The sequence below is a fragment of the Dendrobates tinctorius genome, unplaced genomic scaffold (assembly GCF_039654945.1).
Source record: "Dendrobates tinctorius isolate UK_male_01 unplaced genomic scaffold, ASM3965494v1 ptg000028l, whole genome shotgun sequence".
Taxonomy (NCBI): Eukaryota; Metazoa; Chordata; class Amphibia; order Anura; family Dendrobatidae; genus Dendrobates; species Dendrobates tinctorius.
Window position 1 is genome coordinate 67,586,090 of NW_027361696.1, and position 20,649 is coordinate 67,606,738.

The window sequence follows — 20,649 nt, forward strand, 5'->3', positions numbered from 1 at the left end:
GTGTACCACATTGAGCATGGAGAAAAGAAAGAAGACCAAAGAACTGTCTGAGGACTTGAGAAACCAAATTGTGAGGAAGCATGAGCAATCTCAAGGCTACAAGTCCATCTCCAAAGACCTGAATGTTCCTGTGTCTACCGTGCGCAGTGTCATCAAGAAGTTTAAAGCCCATGGCACTGTGGCTAACCTCCCTAGATGTGGACGGAAAAGAAAAATTGACAAGAGATTTCAACGCAAGATTGTGCGTATGTTGGATAAAGAACCTCGACTAACATCCAAACAAGTTCAAGCTGCCCTGCAGTCCGAGGGTACAACAGTGTCACCCGTACTTTCCGTCGGCGTCTGAATGAAAAGGGACTGTATGGTAGGAGACCCAGGAAGACCCCACTTCTTACCCCGAGACATAAAAAGCCAGTCTGGAGTTTGCCAAAACTTACCTGAAAAAGCCTAAAACGTTTTGGAAGAATGTTCTCTGGTCAGATGAGACAAAAGTAGAGCTTTTTGGGCAAAGGCATCTGGGTCGCCCTCTCAGGGCTGTGGGGTACTCGGTACCGGGCCGGTGTCAGTGGGATGTGTCACGGCAGCTGTGACCCGGTCCGTGGTGGTTTGTGATATAGTTTATGTGATAGTTCGTGACGCCACCTGTGGTGTTTGGCAAGCAAGATGTTAAGCCAACGCTGCGTGCAGATCCTCTGGGGCTGACGGTGTGTTGCAGCATAGATGGTATAGCTCCCCACAGGTGAAGTTGTAACCCCAGTGCAGTGCAATGGCAATAGATGAGAATAGGCGCAGGAGGTGAGAGGAATGCTGGTACCCAGATGTAGCGGTGCTGACGGTGTTAGCGCACAAATGAATGGAAGACACCAGGGCTTGCAGTTCCAAAGCTTTACTCACAGTCCATGGCACACACTGGTGCTTGCCTCCGTGCCATGTCCTCTGGGGCAGAGACTCAATCAACCTCCCGGGCAAGTCAGGATTCTCCTCTCCAACACTCCGCCAACATGTACCTCTCCTGAACAACTCCTCTATTGCGCCTTAAGGTGTGAAGAGCTCCAGTACCGATGTACTCTCGAGTTCCTCCTGTCAGATGTTCTTAACAACTCTACTTGTATGGCAGACAGCTGTAGCCTCTCTCGGGGACTCCCTTCTCCAGAGTCCTGGCTCTCTATTCAGTTGCTGTTGTGCCCCAAATCTTAGATGGGAGTAGTGCATTTACAGCCCACTACTCCACCGGTGTCTGCTGCAGAACCATTAGTGTCCATACAACCTCGGGGACCGGGTCCCAGCCTTGCGCTTAGAACTTCTAGGCTGGGTTCTTCCTCTAACCCACGTCCTCTGTGTTCCCTTTTACTCCTACGTTCCGTGCTTGTCTTTTCCCTTCTACGGAAGCTCAGGCTTCAGTTCAATGTCCTTCTTTCCTTTCCCGTGCCAGCTGGCTCAGGTCTCTGAGACAGCTGCAGCACTCCTTCCTCCATCCCGCTTCCAGGGATCCCCACTCCTCCCGAGTGGCTTCCTCTCTCACTGACCTCCTGTCAGACTGACCTACTGAACCACTTATCCTGGAACTGTCCCGCTCTTATATATATATATATATATATATATTATGAACTCCACCCACCTCCCAGCACGTCTAGTGTTCCAAGCAGGGAACCACCAAAGGTGCTCTGCCTCTCTCTAAGCAAGGAGCCGCAATGTGGTTTTGCTGAACTACTCTATTGTGTGGGGTGCGAGTGTTGGAGCGTGGTCAGGAGCCTCCAACTTACCTGGATGGTGGGGCACCACACCTTAGGAGAAGGTGCAGTACCTCTGTGGCAACTGAGCCTCAGGGGCGCCACAACTGCAGACTTATACCCCACGGTCGGACCACGTAGAGTGACTGCAGACTTGTACACTAAGGTCGGATGACATCGTGTGACTGAAGACTTGTACCATAAGGCTGGATATCTCTTTTAAATAGTAGTCCTGTAGAAAGGGGCCCGACATTCTAGCAAAAGTTGGGCCACTAACATCCATGCTTATTGGCTGCAGCTTGCACGTAACACAACAATGTCACAAATAAGCCAAAAAATGTTCTGAAAGACATTTGCTTCTGGACTTTTTTGCACCTATGATGTATCTCAGGAGACGCTGGAATTTCTTTTGTCATTAAATCATGCCATAGCATGTTATAACTGCAATAACACCGGTTACTTATTTATTAGCATATTTCAAACACTTTGTGTAAGAAGAACGCTTGTTTGATAATTTTGTCTCAGTAAGCTTTCCGTTCGAATCAAGCTGTTCCTATGGTAACGACCGCGTTAAGTTTGAAACGTCATAGCTCCGCGACGCCGCGCCATGTGTCTGGTGGTTTAGTTCGCTGTACCCGACGTGACGTAATAAGTATGCGACGCCGTGCCGTGTTTCAGTTGGGTGGGTTAGTGTTCTGTAGCCGACGTAGCGTCATAGTTCTGCGACGCCGCGCCATGTTTCTGGTGGGACGCAGTCATGTTGGTGGTACGTCACTAGCCGGAAGGGTGTCGTGGAACCTGCACAGAGCTCATCACAGGCTGGGATTGTGCTTCACCTGCTTAGACACCAGGCAGTGAGGTCCTGGACAGGTACGTCTATAGTGGGGACCATGAGGGAGGATAAGGGGAGTAGTCATCCTTTCTGGGCTGGGGAGGTGTCAGGAGACATAATGGTGTCACGTAACACATCACTTGTCAAGGTTGAATGGGATTATAATGGGGAAGGTGGGCAGAGGTTGTTGTCATCACTGCGTCAATAACTTTATTAAACCCTAGAGAGCCCCTTTAATTAAAGGGGAAATGCACCCTGCAGTGCTGCCGAGTAGATGTCATCGGTGGAGGGGTCTCCGAGCCTGGTCTGATGGGGCTTATTTTGAGTTTCTGGGATGCAATTACAGGGGTCTATAGCCTTCCTATAAGTAAACAGTGGGGGTCTCAGCACCAGACCCTCCACCAATCACAACTTCTGAAGGGCAGTCACTCTTTAAAGAGTTTTTTTTCCACATCTGTTGACCACTGCTTGGACCCCTACTAATCACAAGAATGGAGGGGTGTCCCCTGTTTGGATGGAGCAAAGGTGCCTCCATTTGTGTCCAGTTTTGCTCTTGTTTTATTCCCGCTGCTCCCAGGTATTCTGTTTTAATTTTTTTAATCCGCCGAGCAGCTCCAGAGATATCGGTCTTTTTGTGTAGCGCTAATTTGTATAAATAAGTGGAATATTCAGGAGAGCAGCGGGAAGAAAATAAGATCACAATCTGTCAACTTTTTTTAAACTGGCCTTTAGCTAGAGGACAGATGGGTATAGCCAAGCGCAGAACTCAGCTGTCCCCATCAGTATCAGAGACTTCTATCCTCGTGATCGGTGCAAGCTCCAGTAATCAGTAACTGGTCAGTTGTGAATGCGGGACAACAACCGTAGCCAAACATTAAGTTCTGGTCACACGTATGATTATTGTATGATCTCCGTGCTCCTAGGGATCACTCAGTGCTCATGCACTGGACACCATAGCTCCTGCTCTGCCTGGTACCCGGCACCTAACTCCCAATACTTTGCATTTCGGTTCCTTATCCATGTAGAACCTCTGCTTGCTGTTAGAGAATGAAAACATTCTTGTTTGTATTCAGCAAACTGACCAGACAAACAATGATGTGGTGTTGTGACCTATGGACCCCCAAGCATCTGCCGGCATCCTATGCCTCTCTTCTGATTGATGCTCCCCATGTCAAAATCACAAGAGCGCAAGGGCCTAATATTGATTATAGGGGTTGAGGATACTGACAGGTGTTAAGAGGTCCGTAGGGCTCTGGTCCGGCTACCACAGTCCTGTGAATCATATATCTGTGCAGGGGGGGAATTTGTATCTTCTGGTGTTTTCTGTCCCTGCCGGGTTCTGTGTAGAACCTTGTATCTTCTGATCTTTTCTATCCTGCCGGGTTCTGTGTGGAACCTTGTATCTTCTGATGTTTTCTGTCCCTGCCGGGTTCTGTGTGGAACCTTGTATCTTCTGATGTTTTCTGTCCCTGCCGGGTTCTGTGTGGAACCTTGTATCTTCTGATGTTTTCTGTCCCTCCCGGGTTCTGTGTGGGACCTTGTATCTTCTGGTGTTTTCTGTCCCTGCCGGGTTCTGTGTGGAACCTTGTATCTTCTGGTGTTTTCTGTCCCTGCCGGGTTCTGTGTGGAACCTTGTATCTTCTGGTGTTTTCTGTCCCTGCCGGGTTCTGTGTGGAACCTTGTATCTTCTGATGTTTTCTGTCCCTGCCGGGTTCTGTGCGGGACCTTGTATCTTCTGATCTTTTCTATTCCTGCTGGGTTCTGTGTGGGACCTTGTATCTTCTGGTCTTTTCTGTTCCCTTGTATCTTCTGGTCTTTTCTGTCCCTGTCGGGGTCTATGAGGGACCTTGTACCTTCTGGTCTTTTCTGTCCCTGCCGGGTTCTGAGCGGGACCTTGTATCTTCTGGTATTTTCTGTCCCCGCCGGGATCTGTGCGGGACCTTGTATCTTCTGGTCTTTTCTGTCCCCGCCGGGATCTGTGCGGGACCTTGTATCTTCTGGTCTTTTCTGTCCCCGCCGGGATCTGTGCGGGACCTTGTATCTTCTGGTCTTTTCTGTCCCCGCTGGGATCTGTGCGGGACCTTGTATCTTCTGGTCTTTTCTTTCCCCGCTGGGATCTGTGTGGGACCTTGTATCTTCTGGTCTTTTGTCCCTGCCGGGATCTGTGCGGGACCTTGAATCTTCTGGTCTTTTCTTTCCCCGCTGGGGACTGCGTGGAGCCTTGTATCTTGTCTTTTCTTTCCCCGCTGGGATCTGTGCGGGACCTTGTATCTTCTGGTCTTTTCTGTCTCTGCCGGGTTCTGTGCTGGACCTTGTATCTTCTGGTCTTTTCTTTCCCCGCCAGGATCTGTACGGGACCTTGTATCTTCAGTTTTTTCTGTCGCCGCCAAGGTCTGTGCTGGACATTGTATCTTTTTATGTTTTCCATCTAACTGTGCTCTTTGTCTGGTCCATTTTTCTCTCTCTACCATTGGTCAATGTGTCGGCCTGGACCTAAATGATTATTTCCAATGTTTCACATAACCCCTATCCACATTATTACCGTATATATTAAAAACAAAAATATAAATTGAGATCTTATTTTTCAGCCACATCACCCAGATCTAAGAATGCTGCCTTGAGACAACCCCTTTAAGCATTTTTTTTTTTTTTAACCTTACGCAATGTCACCGAAATTGGTGCATTTTTGTTTAATCCGCTTGTAGGAACACAATCCACTTTTGTAAAGAAAGTAGCACTGAATTGAAAGTGTTCTAGGCCCTAAGGTGAAAAGTATAAGCCGTGACTCACTCTTACTGGTGTCCAATGATGAGGAGGCACTTTAGGACTGTTGCAGCCAATATTTCACTGTGTCTTTCAGTGCAGGCGTAGTATCGGAATAGGAGGGGTGCACAGCATATTATTGTTTTATTGCATCATTAAAAGCTTTATCTGGCTGGACCGCCCCTTTAAGGACATTCTTGGAAAGTAGAGAGGAGTCTCCAGTTCACTCCTCACCTATTAGATGCAAAGAACGAACCATGACATGTGCTCGTACTACGTGAAAAAAAAAAGAGCCAAGCCATTTCCAATCTGTAATCACACATTACGCTTAGTTGCAGGGTCTGTTCTATGACTTAGTAGTTTTTAGTTTCACAGATCAGTAGGTTGGAAAATCTCGAATTCCGGATCACGTAGCTACTGCACCGCCTCGGCGATGCTCCCAACCGGCCGCGACATTACGGCACAGCAGCCGATCACTGGGAACATTGATCATATGATCGTCCTGTCCCCTTACAGCATTTTTTTGTCGGCAGAACATCCTGTTTACACGGAGCCGCGTGCTGCCGATACCGATGAATGACTCGCCTCCATAAACGATCTGATCACCCAACAAAGGATTGAGTCGCAGAACATCGGAACCAGTGGGATTATTTTCAAATTTCTTGTTGTGTCTGCAGTAACTCGCAAGTCACATTATGACCCCATTCGCTCGCACTGTCCAGTGTTGCAGCGTAATGTTGGGTCCAAAGTCACTGTATAGATCCAGCCTTAAAGGGGATGTCTGATTTTAGAAAACTCATGAAACACCTTTTATTTGTTTTTTTTCCCTCATTCACATCCTCAATTAGGCAGACCGGACAGAAACTTCAGGAAACAATTCTCTCTTTAGAGGACCAGACATGTACTTACATTAATGGGGTGTTCTGGTGTCCCCGGGTCCAGTTTCTTTAAAAAAGAAAATATTCTTTACTCGCCCTCTCTGGCGCAGTCTCTCCTGGTGTCTCATATTGTTGACAGCGCTGTCAATAATCAATGAACTTAGTGGCTCTGCCCGAGTTGACGGCATGAGTCGCTGAGCTCACTGATTGGCTGCAGCGCTGTGAACGTGACAATAGCACTGCAGGCTGGGAGCAGTGGCGGAGACTCCACACCGGACCCGGGGAGGGCTAGATGGTGAGAACATCCCTTTTCCATTTTTTGGGAGATATTTGATAGTTTTCTTTTGCTGCCTTTTTTCCTGGCTTAGTCATTGGGGCTGAATCGCAGGAAGGATGAGCTGGAATGCAAGGAAGATGAGCACAGTAGGTGAGCTGGAATGCAAGGGAGATGAGCGCAGGAAGTGAGCTGGAGCCCAAGGGAGAGGAGCGCAGGAGGTGAGCTGAAGCCCAAGGGAGAGGAGCGCAGGAGGTGAGCTGGAGCGCAAGGGAGAGGAGCGCAGGAGGTGAGCTGGAGCGCAAGGGAGATGAGCGCAGGAGGTGAGCTGGAGCGCAAGGGAGATGAGCGCAGGAGGTGAGCAGGAGCGCAAGGGAGATGAGCGCAGGAGGTGAGCTGGAGCGCAAGGGAGATGAGCGCAGGAGGTGAGCTGGAGCGCAAGGGAGATGAGCGCAGGAGGTGAGCTGGAGCGCAAGGGAGATGAGCGCAGGAGGTGAGCTGGAGCGCAAGGGAGATGAGCGCAGGAGGTGAGCTGGAGCGCAAGGGAGATGAGCGCAGGAGGTGAGCTGGAGCGCAAGGGAGATGAGCGCAGGAGGTGAGCTGGAGCGCAAGGGAGATGAGCGCAGGAGGTGAGCTGGAGCGCAAGGGAGATGAGCGCAGGAGGTGAGCTGGAGCGCAAGGGAGATGAGCGCAGGAGGTGAGCTGGAGCGCAAGGGAGATGAGCGCAGGAGGTGAGCTGGAGCGCAAGGGAGATGAGCGCAGGAGGTGAGCTGGAGCGCAAGGGAGATGAGCGCAGGAGGTGAGCTGGAGCGCAAGGGAGATGAGCGCAGGAGGTGAGCTGGAGCGCAAGGGAGATGAGCGCAGGAGGTGAGCTGGAGCGCAAGGGAGATGAGCGCAGGAGGTGAGCTGGAGCGCAAGGGAGATGAGCGCAGGAGGTGAGCTGGAGCGCAAGGGAGATGAGCGCAGGAGGTGAGCTGGAGCGCAAGGGAGATGAGCGCAGGAGGTGAGCTGGAGCGCAAGGGAGATGAGCGCAGGAGGTGAGCTGGAGCGCAAGGGAGATGAGCGCAGGAGGTGAGCTGGAGCGCAAGGGAGATGAGCGCAGGAGGTGAGCTGGAGCGCAAGGGAGATGAGCGCAGGAGGTGAGCTGGAGCGCAAGGGAGATGAGCGCAGGAGGTGAGCTGGAGCGCAAGGGAGATGAGCGCAGGAGGTGAGCTGGAGCGCAAGGGAGATGAGCGCAGGAGGTGAGCTGGAGCGCAAGGGAGATGAGCGCAGGAGGTGAGCTGGAGCGCAAGGGAGATGAGCGCAGGAGGTGAGCTGGAGCGCAAGGGAGATGAGCGCAGGAGGTGAGCTGGAGCGCAAGGGAGATGAGCGCAGGAGGTGAGCTGGAGCGCAAGGGAGATGAGCGCAGGAGGTGAGCTGGAGCGCAAGGGAGATGAGCGCAGGAGGTGAGCTGGAGCGCAAGGGAGATGAGCGCAGGAGGTGAGCTGGAGCGCAAGGGAGATGAGCGCAGGAGGTGAGCTGGAGCGCAAGGGAGATGAGCGCAGGAGGTGAGCTGGAGCGCAAGGGAGATGAGCGCAGGAGGTGAGCTGGAGCGCAAGGGAGATGAGCGCAGGAGGTGAGCTGGAGCGCAGGGAGATGAGCGCAGGAGATGTGATGGCGTGCAGGGGAGTTGTCCTGGCGCGCAGGGGAGATGAGCTGGAGCGCAGAAGATTTGAACATCACTGACATTGCACAACCTCCATGATCTGCACGTCTCATACTCCTGATCTGTGATGATAGAACATCCGGAGTCATTACTTTATATGTTGGCGAGATTGTGTCACCCAAGGCTGTCTTTCAGCAAGTCACTGAAATCCATCGGGTGACGGCGCAGGAAAGACCAGTGAGGCCGCACCCAATGTTACCTGTATCCTGAGCCCGGCGTCTGCAAACCTCTGAGAACACACCCTGCTCTCCACAAAGCTCTCTCACATACTCATGTTTTCTGGAAGCACTTCAACTTTCTAATTTCCAGTTGATTTTTCATTTTGTTTAGCCAGAAGTAGTTTTTTTTCTATTTTTTTCATCAGTGTAGCTGTATGACAGCTTGTTTTTTTTTTGTGGTACGAGTTGTAGTTTCTAATGACACCGTTCATCTTCCGGTATAACATACTGAAAAACAGGGAAAAAGTCCAATTGGGGAGAAATGGTGAAAAAATAAATAGAATTCAATTTTGTCATTGGGTTTCGTTTTTGTGGTTTTAAAAAATTTGGCACTTCTACAATTCTACAAAAAAAAACAAAAAACTTTTCTATATAATATATATATATATATATATATATATATATATATATATATATATATCAACAGAGCGGACATTTATGAACACAATGATTTCACATTTGCTTTTTTTTTTTAACTTTATTTTTTTGCATTTCTTTTTAACTGGCAAACAAAAGGGGGGAATCCTTCACTTTTATGTGTCCCTCACTTTTATGTGTTTGTTCATACATATATATTTATTTTTCATATTTTGTTATTTATCCATGCTTTTATTTATTCATATTTTTAAGTTTATTTAGTAATTTTATTTATTTAATTTGTATTTTATTTTTTTTTAATCATACTATATACTGCAATAATACAGCATTTGAAACTTCCATTCGCTGCTGTTAGAAGTAGATACCAGCAGTGTAACGCAGCCGTCACCTACATTATGTGGAGCAGGCTCAGCTCCTGTGCCCACACCATGTACCCCAATCTGCTCCATGATGGATGTGTCCATCATTGAGCATTACAGGGCTAAATTAGTACCAAGCTTTCTGCCCTGGCACTGGCCTTACACACACTACCTAGCTCAAACTTTGTGGAAGCGGTGAAATCCAGGGACATAATGTATTTTTCTATTCTTTTGCTTTGCAGTACCTGAGGATGAAGATCCCGCTCTTCTTGTTAGGCTCCCTCTTGGGGCTTTGCCTGGCTGTACCCATAGACAGGGCCCCTCCAAAGCAAGAAGCGGAGCCCCCGGCAGAACCTGCGGTAAGTTCTCCATCACTAATAGTATACACTAGAAGGTTGAGACAAGAGCGCAATAGGGTCTTATCCGGGTAAAATGTATAAATAATTAGAGTAATTATACTCACCTTTTAAGAAAAAAAGTAAAGCCTGTATAATATGTCAGCCTGCTGCACGTCCAACGGCCCACAGCGGAACCGCAACAAAGTTACTTAGGAATAAATTCATGGACTTTGAGTGCGCTGCCAGACAAATTTCATAATCACACAAGGTTACAAAAAGTTAACCCTTTAATCCCTACGTGTTTCGAAGTATAACACTTCTTCTTCAGGGGTTGACATGTGTCAACCCCTGAAGAAGAAGTGTTATACTTCGAAACGCGTAGGGATTAAAGGGTTAACTTTTTGTAACCTTGTGTGATTATGAAATTTGTCTGGCAGCGCACTCAAAGTCCATGAATTTATTCCTAAGTAAGTTCTCCATCACGGCTGTTCTCATGTGAGCATCGGACTGTCCCGGGTGTTATCATGGGGATATAAATTCTCACCAATTGCTGGGGTCAGACAGATGCCGACCCCTCTGCAGTCACCGGGACTAATCACTGCGACATAGGAAGACTTCACATCCACTCAGATTATAGGGAAAATGGACTGTTTAACTAGATCGTCCGATCCAGTCCGATTTTTGTTTTTTTTTTAATCCATGTATCTTATGGTAAAAATCATTTTTGCAATTGGTTTTCATTACAAAAATGTTGTACCATATGCCTTCTATAACTTTTGACTGCAGGATGAGTTAACAGAGAATCGGTCAGTGAGCTCGCTACGATGGTCTGACGAAGTTTGTGCTTCTTTTATCAGTCTTTTTCTTAGCTGACTTATGACCCCATCGAAGTTGAAGGTGCAACGAAACAAAGAGGCTATAAAGGCAAATCGCTGCAACTTTTGGAATGGAAACCAATTACAAAAATTATTTTTTGGCCTCAAATTACATGCATTTAGGTCTGGAAAGGTGTGGTACCTACACATGGTCACCACAGGCTGGACGTTGATATGCTGCTCAGTGCCTGAAGAGCTGAAGAATAAGCCCCGGGCCCAGCTGATAGAGGTCTGAGAATTGGGCACGTATCTGTCCCATGGTTTAGCAGAACCAGGCTTGGATCCTGTAATTTTTTATTTTTTTTCCTTTTCTCATTCTTCAAATCCAGGTTTCATATGACCCTAATTTTAATCTTTAGCTGTGATTGTCTTGTAATATTAAAACTCCTCTGTCAAATGACGGCAGCTCTTTAAAAAGTGGATATAAATTGTTTAGCGTTACAGGTGCCAAGGACTTCCACCCCCGGAGTTTGCTGGGCTCTATACTGTGTCTGGCATCCAGCTGAAACCGACAGTTGGGATGAGCATTATGCTTCTAGCCAATGAACATCGCTGGGAAAGTCCTGTAGACTGCTGATTGGCTGAGAGCAGGTGACACACAGCCTTCTCCTTCCAGAGCTCTTCCCAATTTATCCTTTTCAGCTGGATTCCAGATTAGTTCAGCCATGTAATGGGCCCTCCATGATCTGCTTTATGACCCAGTCCTATTTTAGTGTATATTTAGCCCCCTTTTTTTTTTTTCTTTTTTTTTTGAAGATGCAGGAGGATTATAGTAATATCATATTTAGGTTATTGATTATCTCGTGACAGGATACCGGCTTGTACTATGATCGTTACCTGCGAGAGGTAATTGATGTGTTGGAAACGGACAATCATTTCCGCGAGAAGCTTCAGGCCGCCAACGCAGATGACATCAAGGTGAGCGCCAGCCAGTGCCTGCGCGGTATGCACACGGCTGATCTCTGCACCGTGTGTTTGCTCTTCACTGTTGATTTTTGTCCACCTGGAGGAGCAAAGTGCATCTTTTTTTTTTTTTTTATAACATAGAAGCACATTAATTATCTGGAGATAATGAACTTTGGTTTCGTTTTCTTTAGGAACCTAGTGAAGATAAGAGCCGCCCCAGAATATAATCTGTGAACTTTGTGTCTCCACCTAGCCTTAAAGGGGCGCTATCATCAAAGGATGATCTATTGTTTAAATCAGGTTTTTGTGTTATATGTATTAAAAAATGTTGGCAATCTTGTTTTTTTCATTTAAATCATGATCTTTATTAAAAAGCAAAATTATTAATCTTGCAATTTTCTCAATGGCCACTGGGGCTTTTTTTCAAACTCACACTTCCTGAGTTTTCAGCAGGGTCATTATCATCAGAGGCAGGATACAGCTGATAGCACAAGATCCACCAATCACAATAAGCGATATCACAGCTCACCTCCCAACACAACGACCTTTGCACAAGCTCATTAGATAGGGTCGGGATCTGACCACTGTGGCTAATGTGCAGGTGTTGTTTCAGGAAACAACAGGACGTTAGAGTCTAAAACAACCCCAGTGGCCAATGTGAGAAGAACTGCAAGTTGTTTTTTTTTTTAATTAATTAATTTATTCTGATTTATAAAACATAAATTATAATTAATTGAAATTAATAAATTTATTATTTTATACAAATTTTATTTTCAATGCAAAAAAAAGTCCCGAAAAATAAGAAAAGTAATTTTAACACAAAAACCTGATTTGTACAGTAGATCATTTACTGATGATGGCTTTGCTTTACATTATAGAGGTGGCAGAAAAGCTATTTTTCGGCTGAGTGCTATGTCTCCCAACTTCCTCCCCACGCATGGGAACGGTCGGCTCATCTGACTCAAGAAAAGAATCAAAATTCAATTGCCCCTCGTTATGTCCTCCGATGGATTCTTTTGTGGGACGGTTGATACCACCAGAATCGTTGGGGTCATGTGACCTTTACCCGATGTGTACGGGGGGGGGGGGGGGGAGAGGATTCTTTAAAGGGGTTGAAGGGAATGATAGTAGTTGTCATTTCCTGCTTCTGAAAAATCTAAAATGTCTTGTCACTGCAGAAATGATCACCCCCAAATGTTCAGCAATAAAGTTTGCATGTATGACAAGTGACCGCTGAGGCCAGTGCCTTGTTTTACCACCAGAGTGCAGAGTGTCGACACTGGAGTTGTGGGATATTAAAGGGTTTTTTTTTTTCTTTTTAATTTTATAACAATCCATTGATTTTGTAAAATCCCCCCCCCCAAAACACAAAAACAAAACATTTTAATAACCACCGATCCTGAGAAGAAAGGGACCTTTTCTTTTTCATCTGCAGGATTATTCCTGGTCATCATCTCCAGCGGGACCTCAGTTCTTTTCATTGGGGCCGGCTACAGTAAACTGCACGGACAGGTGGCCAGGAGCGCTGCTGTGGAGGGAAAAACTGTAAAGTGGATGCATGACTCAGAATCTGGTTTTATGCTTCTGGATAGTTACTGATAATGTTTTTCCCTATCTTCAGAGCGGTAAACTCAGCAAGGAGCTGGATTTTGTGAGCCACCATGTACGGACAAAGCTAGATGAGCTGAAGAGGCAGGAGGTGTCCAGGCTGCGAATGCTGATCAAGGCAAAGATGGACGCCACCATGGAAGGCAGTAAGTAAAGTGCAGGTGAATTGGGGAAAACTGGATGAGTGCACTGGGTCTCCCCCTTTTTTTTTCTTTTTAATATTTTTGGGATTTTTGAAAACAACAAAGCAAATCTCTAAAACGATTCCTACCATTTTGTGTAGACAGCTCTTCTGCCGAGCTATGCACGTCCATGATTTTATAACTCTCTTTCCTGTGTTCCGCTCATTTTCTAAGTGTAAAACATGTTTTGTTTTTTCTCCTACGCCTCATTGGGGGACACAGAGACAGTGGGTGTTATGCTGCTGGCCACTAGGAGGACACTAAGTAAACCAGAATAAAAGTTAGCTACTCCCTTGCAGTATACACCCTCTCGCTGGCTGAGATTCCTTCAGTTCTTGCTTAGTGTCTGTAGGAGGCACTTGGGTCTGGTTTCAGACCCCACAGTTTTTATTTTATTTTTGAATTTTCTGTAAATTTTTATTTTTAATTAGCGGAGTGAAGGGGGCGACGGTTCCTTTCTTCGGCCCGCTCTCCCCCGAACCAACAACAGGCAAGCACGCGGAGTATACCTCCCCATACACTTTCCTGCGACGAATGGGGCTGATTCCTCTGACGATGGTTCCCTTACGGTCGATACTCCACGGATACGAGGGCAAGCGCAACAGGACGTAGCACAGGAGTGCGTGGAGAAGGACTTGAGCAGCGCTTTTTCGGATGCCCTGATTCAGCCCCAGAGCTCTCCATCCCCCTACCACAGGGTGGATCGATTGAGCAATAACTCTTTAAGAGCTCCTCTGGCTCTGCTACATGGCTCGGAGGATGAGGCAGCTGGAAGACCCTGGACAGCGACGACCTGCCTGAGCACAGGAGTGGAGGTATGGGGTCGGGTCCTGTCCCCCGGGAGAAGCGCTGACTTAATGTCAGCGGCGGTGCACCGGCACCCTATCGCGACCCCCCGCTCTCGGCGCTCGGGTAGGCCAAAAATTTAGTCCCTGGCTTTTCTGGCCTGCTAGACCGCAATTTGAATGGCGCCGCCCACTAGCGCTGCCCCCTCCCTGCCCCCGGCGCCTACCTCGGGTAGGCCGAAAATGTAGTCCCCGGCTTTTCTGGCCTACTAGGCTGCAATTTGATTAGCGCCGCCCACGCTAACGTCGCCGCCGCCTCCTCTTGGCGCCTCTCATTACTTACGAGACACGCAATCCTAATCGCGGGGGCCATGTCTTCAGCTGGCGTTAACCCTTTCAAGAGCGCTATGCCTTCTCTGGACAGCCGGATACCGGGTGACACCACAGGGCCACCGTTTTTCCTCCCGGGGGACTCAGCACAGGACTGTTGGTAAGCTGCATCTGCCCTCAGATTAAAGCTTAACCCCTTCCCGGCACATTACCTGCAGCTGCAGACAGACTCTGCCTTTCAGGAGCACTATGCCTCAATCTAAGGACGCTAAACTGCGTTTTTTTACCGTGTGTACCACTTGCAAGTCTACCTTACCCAGTGCACAGACTAATCCGTTATGCATGGACTGCGACCCGGACTGCACCATGACCTGCGCTCCAATGTCCCTCGCCACCGCTGCTGACGGGCCTCCTGCGTTTAGTATCGCTGAGTGGGCTGTGTCCCTGTCACGGTCGGTGGAGTCTGTGACCCAGGCTATATTCTCCCTCCGGGAGGACTCTTTAAGTCGGAAAGTGTCCTTATCTCCCGAGGAGGGCTCTGGCGTCGGCCGGGAACTGTCCACCAGCAGGGGCCATACTCGTCCAAGGGATGGTCAGGTCTCTAGAAAGTGGACCCATGTCGCGCCCCCTAGTCATGTTCGTGCCTCAGCATCGGCGACTCCTGTCTCTTGCTCGCCCTCTCCTGAGGTTCACAGTGAGTACGACTCTGGATTCGAATCTGACACGTCAGTCCCTCAGAATCTCCCAACTGATCAAGAGTCGCTTGATTCTCTTATAGAATCAGTCAAAAGGATTCTGAGGTTGGATAAGGAAAATATTCCCGCTCCAACACACCCTCTCTCATTTAGGAAAACCCAGCGTGTGCGCAGGTTATTTACCAGCCATCCAGAAACATAGGGATCGGCCACATTAGCGGTTCACAGGGCAAAGTCTACTCAGGCTAAATACCCTTTTCATCCAGACCTAATCTAGGATTGGTTACAGTCTCCTCCGGTGGACCCTCCTGTATCGCGTCTTGCTTCTAAAACGCTCCTATCTGTTTCTGAGGGTTCCTCAGTCAGAAACCCCTCCGATTGTCAAATTGACTACCTTGCCCGTTCAGTTCTTTGAAGCTTCAGGAGCAGCGTTTTTTTCCATCTTTCGCGGCAATTTGGGTCACTAAGGCAATGGCCGCTTGGGCAGAAGTCTTGATTACTTCCTTCCAGGGCACCAATCTTCCTCCGGAGGCAACCACTATCGCCAGGCAGATAATTCACGCAGCTGAATTTGTAGTAGACGCTTCTTTTGATGCCGCCAGTTGTGCGACTCAAACTGCCGCTAATGCGATCTCCATTAGAAGAGCCTTATGGCTCCATGGCTGGCGGGCGGATGCCACACCTAAAAGATCGCTGACTTCTCTCCCCTTTCAAACGGGTCGACTTTTTGGAGAGAAACTGGACCAGCTCATTTCTGATACTACCGGGGGAAAAAGTAAATTCCTTCCTCAAGAAAAGGGGCTGTTCGGCCATTTCGCAACCAACAGCCGACGCGTTTTCGATCTTCTCGCAACAATTCCGGTTGGTCCTCCTCTACCTTCTCTTCCGGATCAGGTCGGTCCCCACACGGAAACAGAGGCTCCCAGGTCTCATACAGACCTAACCGCTCTTGGAAACCCAGGCCTAGGGCTTCTGGATCTAGGGGAGCCAGATCTCATAGATCTACCCAATGACAAGTGGGTCAGGGAGCTGGTGTCCTCCGGATACAAGATAGACTTTTCTTCTCCCCCTCCAACTCTGTTTTTCCCTTTCCTCTCCCCCCAAGAAAAAGACAAGAGCCTTCCTTCGGGCTGTTCAGGCTCTGCTAAGGGTCGGAGTCATCATTCCGGTCCCTCATCACGAAAGGTTCAGGGGATTATATTCAAACCTTTTTTGTGGTTCCAAAAAAGGACGGGACAATGCAACCCATTGTCGGTCTCAAACTGTTAAATCAGTTTGTCAAGGTTCGGCGATTCCGAATGGAATCTCTCCGATCAGTTGTCGCTTCCTTGGAAAAAGGAGAGTTCTTAGCACCCATCGACATCAAGGACGCTTACCTTCACATTCCGATCTACCCGTCCCTTCAGCAGTTCCTGCCTTTTGCAATTCACGAGGAACACTTCCAGTTCGTTGCCTTGCCCTTCGGACTCGCCACCGCCCCCAGGGTCTTTACCAAGGTCATGGTGGCTGTCATGGCCATTCTCCACTCTCGGGGGAGTAGTGGTGTTACCGTATCTGGACAACCTGCTCATCAAGGGTACGTCCCTTCCAGCCTGCAAGGAATCCATGGATAACAGTAAATGCACTTTCTCGCCTGGGGTGGAAGATAAACTTCGAAAAGTCTTTCCCAAAACCGGCTCAGCAGACTTCCCTTTTTAGGATTGATCCTTGGACACTTCCCACGGGTTGGTCATTCTCCCTCCAGGAGAGACCCAAGCCTTACAACAGGCAGCGCGGACTCTTTCCCGACCGGTTTCTCACTCCATTCGTTTCAGCATGAGAGTTCTCGGAAAGATGGTGGCAGCGATGGAAGCTGTTCCATTTGCACAGTTCCACCTCCGTCCCTTACAACACGTGTTGCTGTTGCTTGGGACAAGAACCCTTTCTCCCTGGACCGCCGGATCCCTCTGTCCCTGCGGGTCAGGCAAGCCCTCAGGTGGTGGACACTGAGGTCCTTCCTGAATCAAGGGAGGTCTTTTCTCCCAGTAAAATGGTTGGTAGTAACCACCGACGCAAGTCTCCTCGGCTGGGGTGCGGTCTTTCGTCGCCACGCGGCACAGGGTCATTGGTCAACCCGAGAGTCACGTCTCCCCATCCACATTTTGGAGATACGAGCGATCAGATTAGCTCTACGGAGTTTCCACCATCTCCTCGCAGGTCACCCCATCAGGATCCAATCAACGCCACGGCTGTAGCGTATATCAGCCGCCAGGAAGGTACCCGGAGCAGGATGGCCATGCACGAACTGAGTCACATCCTCCATTGGCCGAGCATAGAAAATTGAGTGCCAGATTTTCTCAGTCGCCAAGGCATTGCCTCGGGGAAGTGGTCTCTTCATCCGGAAGTCTTTCAGCACATTTGTAATCGTTGGGGGACTCCGGATGTGTATCTCAGGGCCTCAAGACTAAACAACAAGGTTCCTCTGTTCATTGCCCGATCGCGCGATCCATGCGCCTTCGGAGCAGACGCCCTAGTTCTGCCATGGCACCGGTTCCGGCTCCTGTACATCTTCCCTACTCTTGCCTTGCTTCCAAGGGTCATCAAGAAGATCAGAGCGGTGGGAGTACCAGTGATCCTAGTCGCGCCAGTTTGGCCGCGCTGAGCATGGTATGCAGAACTAATACAGCTAGTCGCCGACGTCCCATGGCGACACCCAGATTGCATGGATCTACACTCACAGGGCCCGATTTACCACCAGAACTCCGGGGCCCTGTCTTTGACGGCGTGGCCATTGAATCCTGGATTTTAGCACAGGCTAGGTTCTTTCACGACGTGATTTCCACCATGATTAGTGCTAGGAAGCCTTTGTCCATGTGCATTTATCACCGCACCTGGAAAACCTTCTTTTCGTGGTGCAAGGGTCATGGTCGATCACCTCTGGTGTTTTTTCCATTCCGGCCATATTGGAATTCCTTCAATCTGGGTTAAAATCGGGCCTCGCGCTTAGCTTGCTCAAGGGCCAAATTTCTGCCATGTCAGTGCTTTTCCAACGCAAATTTGCCACCAAACTTCAGGTCAAGACGTTCATTCAGAGAGTTTCCCATGTGGCGCCTCCTTATAGAAGGCCATTGGAATCATGGGACCTTAACCTGGTTCTCGGGGCCTTACAGGAGGCTAACCGCTGCAGGACGTGTCACTATCTGTCCTCTTTTGGAAGGTGGTCTTTCTAGTGGCAATTACGTCAATCAGATGAGTTTTGGAATTGGCAGCCCTGTCCTGCCGTTCTCCGTTCCTGAATTTTCATAAGGAAAAAGTAGTTCTCAGGACGTCCCCATCCTTCCTGCCCAAGGTCGTCTCCTCTTTCCATCTCAACGAGGAAATTGTTTTGCCTTTCTTCTTGTCCGGAGCCAGTCCATCGTATTGAGAAGGCCCTCCACACCCTGGATGTGGTTAGGGCACTGAGAAGGTACTTCTCGTGGATGGCTCCCTTTCCACAAGTCAGATGCCCTGTTCATGCTTCCAGAGGGGCATAGGAAGGGTCTAGCCATAGCAATAGCAACGCTAGCCAGGTGGATTCGCGTGGCGATTCAGGAGTCCTACCGTATCAGGAATGCGCATGTCCCAGTGGGGATTAAGGCGCACTCTACCCGGTCAGTGGGCGTCTCTTCGGCCATTCGGCATCAGGCCTCGGCAGAACAGGTCTGCAAGGCTGCGACTTGGTCCAGTCTGCATACTTTTTACAAAACATTACCAAATTCATTCTCAGGCCTGTCTGCAAGGCTGTGACTTGATCCAGCCTGCATACCTTTACAAACATTGCCTAATTCATCCTCAGTCCACTGCGGATGCAGCGCTCTGCAGACGCAAGCTGCAATAGGCAGTACCTCAGTGTTGACTTAGTGGTACATGGAGTATTAGCAGATGTATGCTCCCCACCCAGGGACTGCTTTAGGATGTCCCACTGTCTGTGTCCCCCAGTGAGGCGTAGGAGAAATAGGGATTTTTGTGTATTCACTATAAAATCCTTTTCTCCGAGCCAATCATTGGGGGACACACCACCCACCCTGTTTAGCCTATTGGCTCACTGTAGCATTCTTAGGCTTTGACTTAGTTATGGTTATTATTGACGGTTTATGCTCCTACTGTTTTTTTCACCGAACTGGAGAAATCTCAGCCAGCGAGAAGGTGTATACTGCAGGGGAGGAGCTAACTTTTTTTCTGGTTTACTTAGTGTCCTCCTAGTGGCCAGCAGCATAACACCCACTGTCTCTGTGTCCCCCAATGATTGGCTGGGAGAAAAGGATTTTACGGTGAGTACACAAAAATCTCTATTTTTCGCTCCTAGATGTACAGATTGATCACTCTGCTCTGCTGAAACAGTTCGAGCATTTGGACCCTCAGAACCAACATACATTTGAGGCCCGGGATTTGGAGTTGCTCATTCAAACTGTAAGTAAGATCATCCATGATTGGACCTGTAAAATACGGGGTTGTCTATTTCTATTCTGAGACCATTTCATAAAGACTTAATGATTAATTGGGTGACCAGGAGCATTGCTGTGCAGGAAAAAAGTCACATGGTTGGTGAGTGCCCCAGTTGTTGGACCCTCAACAATCATTTTCATCATCTTATAAGATCACTTTAGCAGTGACTAGAAGGAAATTGTCTGTGCCCACCAGTTGGGGTTTTGCCAAGACTTTGTGAGTAACCGAGCTCTGTATTTAAAGCTACATCCACTTTAGGACAAAATTTTTGCTTGCTTCCTAATCCAGCCTACATTACTGGGAGAGACACACAATACTCACATCCACCCTATATTACACGGGGAGACGCACACAGCTCACATCCAGCCTATATTAGGGAAAGACACCCAGAGCTCACATCCAGCCTATATCACAGGGATACAAACACAGACCTCATATCCAGCCTATATTACTGGGAGGGACACACAAAGCTCACATCCGGCCTATATTACTGGGAGAGACATATAAAGCTCACATCCAGCCTGTTACTAGGAGACACACAGAGCTCCCATTTAGCCTATGTTACAGGGAGAGATGCTCACTCAAAAAAAAAAAAAATCTGAAACTTGGATCACTAATATGTTAAAAGCATTTTAGTTCTGTGTTAGAGATGTCCATAGCCTTCAAAGTAATTGTGCTTTCTAGCCAGAATATTACAAAAGCATAATAGTGAGGATTGGAGCATACTTCAGTTTGTAACGGACAGATGTGAGGAGAGCAGGTGGAGATCAGTCAAAAGATCCAGTATTCCCTATTAGGAAAAAAAAAAACTGAAGCGAGAATGTAATGTGAATTCTGCTTATTTTGCTCAGGCCACCAAAGATCTGGAGAACTATGATGCTGCTCATCATGAAGAGTTCAAACGTTACGAGATGATGAAGGAACACGAGAGGCGAGAGTATCTGAAGTCCCTGGATGAGGATAAACGGAGAATGGAGGAAGCGCACTACGAAGAGATGAAGAAAAAACACAGGGAGCACCCAAAAGTTAATGTACCAGTAAGTGCACTTCATGTTTGGGTCATCCAGCTGTCGATTGAACAAACGACCCTCTATCTAAGGTGTATGTACACATTTAGTAGTTTTTATTATTCAATGTGTCTGATCTGCTCCATCCTTTTCACCAGGGAAGTAAAGATCAACTGAAGGAAGTCTGGGAAGAGACGGATGGGCTAGACCCCATTGATTTCAACCCAAAAACATTCTTCAAGTTACACGGTAAGTCTCGTCTGATCACATTTATATCATGACCGAGGACGCAGAAGTGTGTGGGATTCTTCTAGTCCATGGT

The 20,649-nt window shown here is 48.3% G+C and overlaps 1 protein-coding gene across 2 annotated transcripts in view; it reads left to right on the forward strand.

Moving 5' to 3' along the window:
- The first annotated feature begins 2,435 nt into the window (after nucleotides 1-2,435).
- The window catches only part of NUCB1 (nucleobindin 1), a 29,014-nt gene continuing 10,800 nt past the window's right edge, over nucleotides 2,436-20,649 (forward strand). The window contains exons 1-7 of one of the 2 annotated variants that reach the window (XM_073570904.1): nucleotides 2,436-2,600; nucleotides 9,380-9,496; nucleotides 11,161-11,268; nucleotides 12,878-13,010; nucleotides 19,181-19,284; nucleotides 20,172-20,357; nucleotides 20,486-20,576. In XM_073570904.1, the coding sequence (XP_073427005.1) occupies nucleotides 9,389-9,496; nucleotides 11,161-11,268; nucleotides 12,878-13,010; nucleotides 19,181-19,284; nucleotides 20,172-20,357; nucleotides 20,486-20,576 (730 nt within the window). In that variant the 5' untranslated portion in view covers nucleotides 2,436-2,600; nucleotides 9,380-9,388. The remainder of the gene's footprint in view (nucleotides 2,601-9,379; nucleotides 9,497-11,160; nucleotides 11,269-12,877; nucleotides 13,011-19,180; nucleotides 19,285-20,171; nucleotides 20,358-20,485; nucleotides 20,577-20,649) is intronic. The other variant, XM_073570905.1, reaches the window with a different exon arrangement.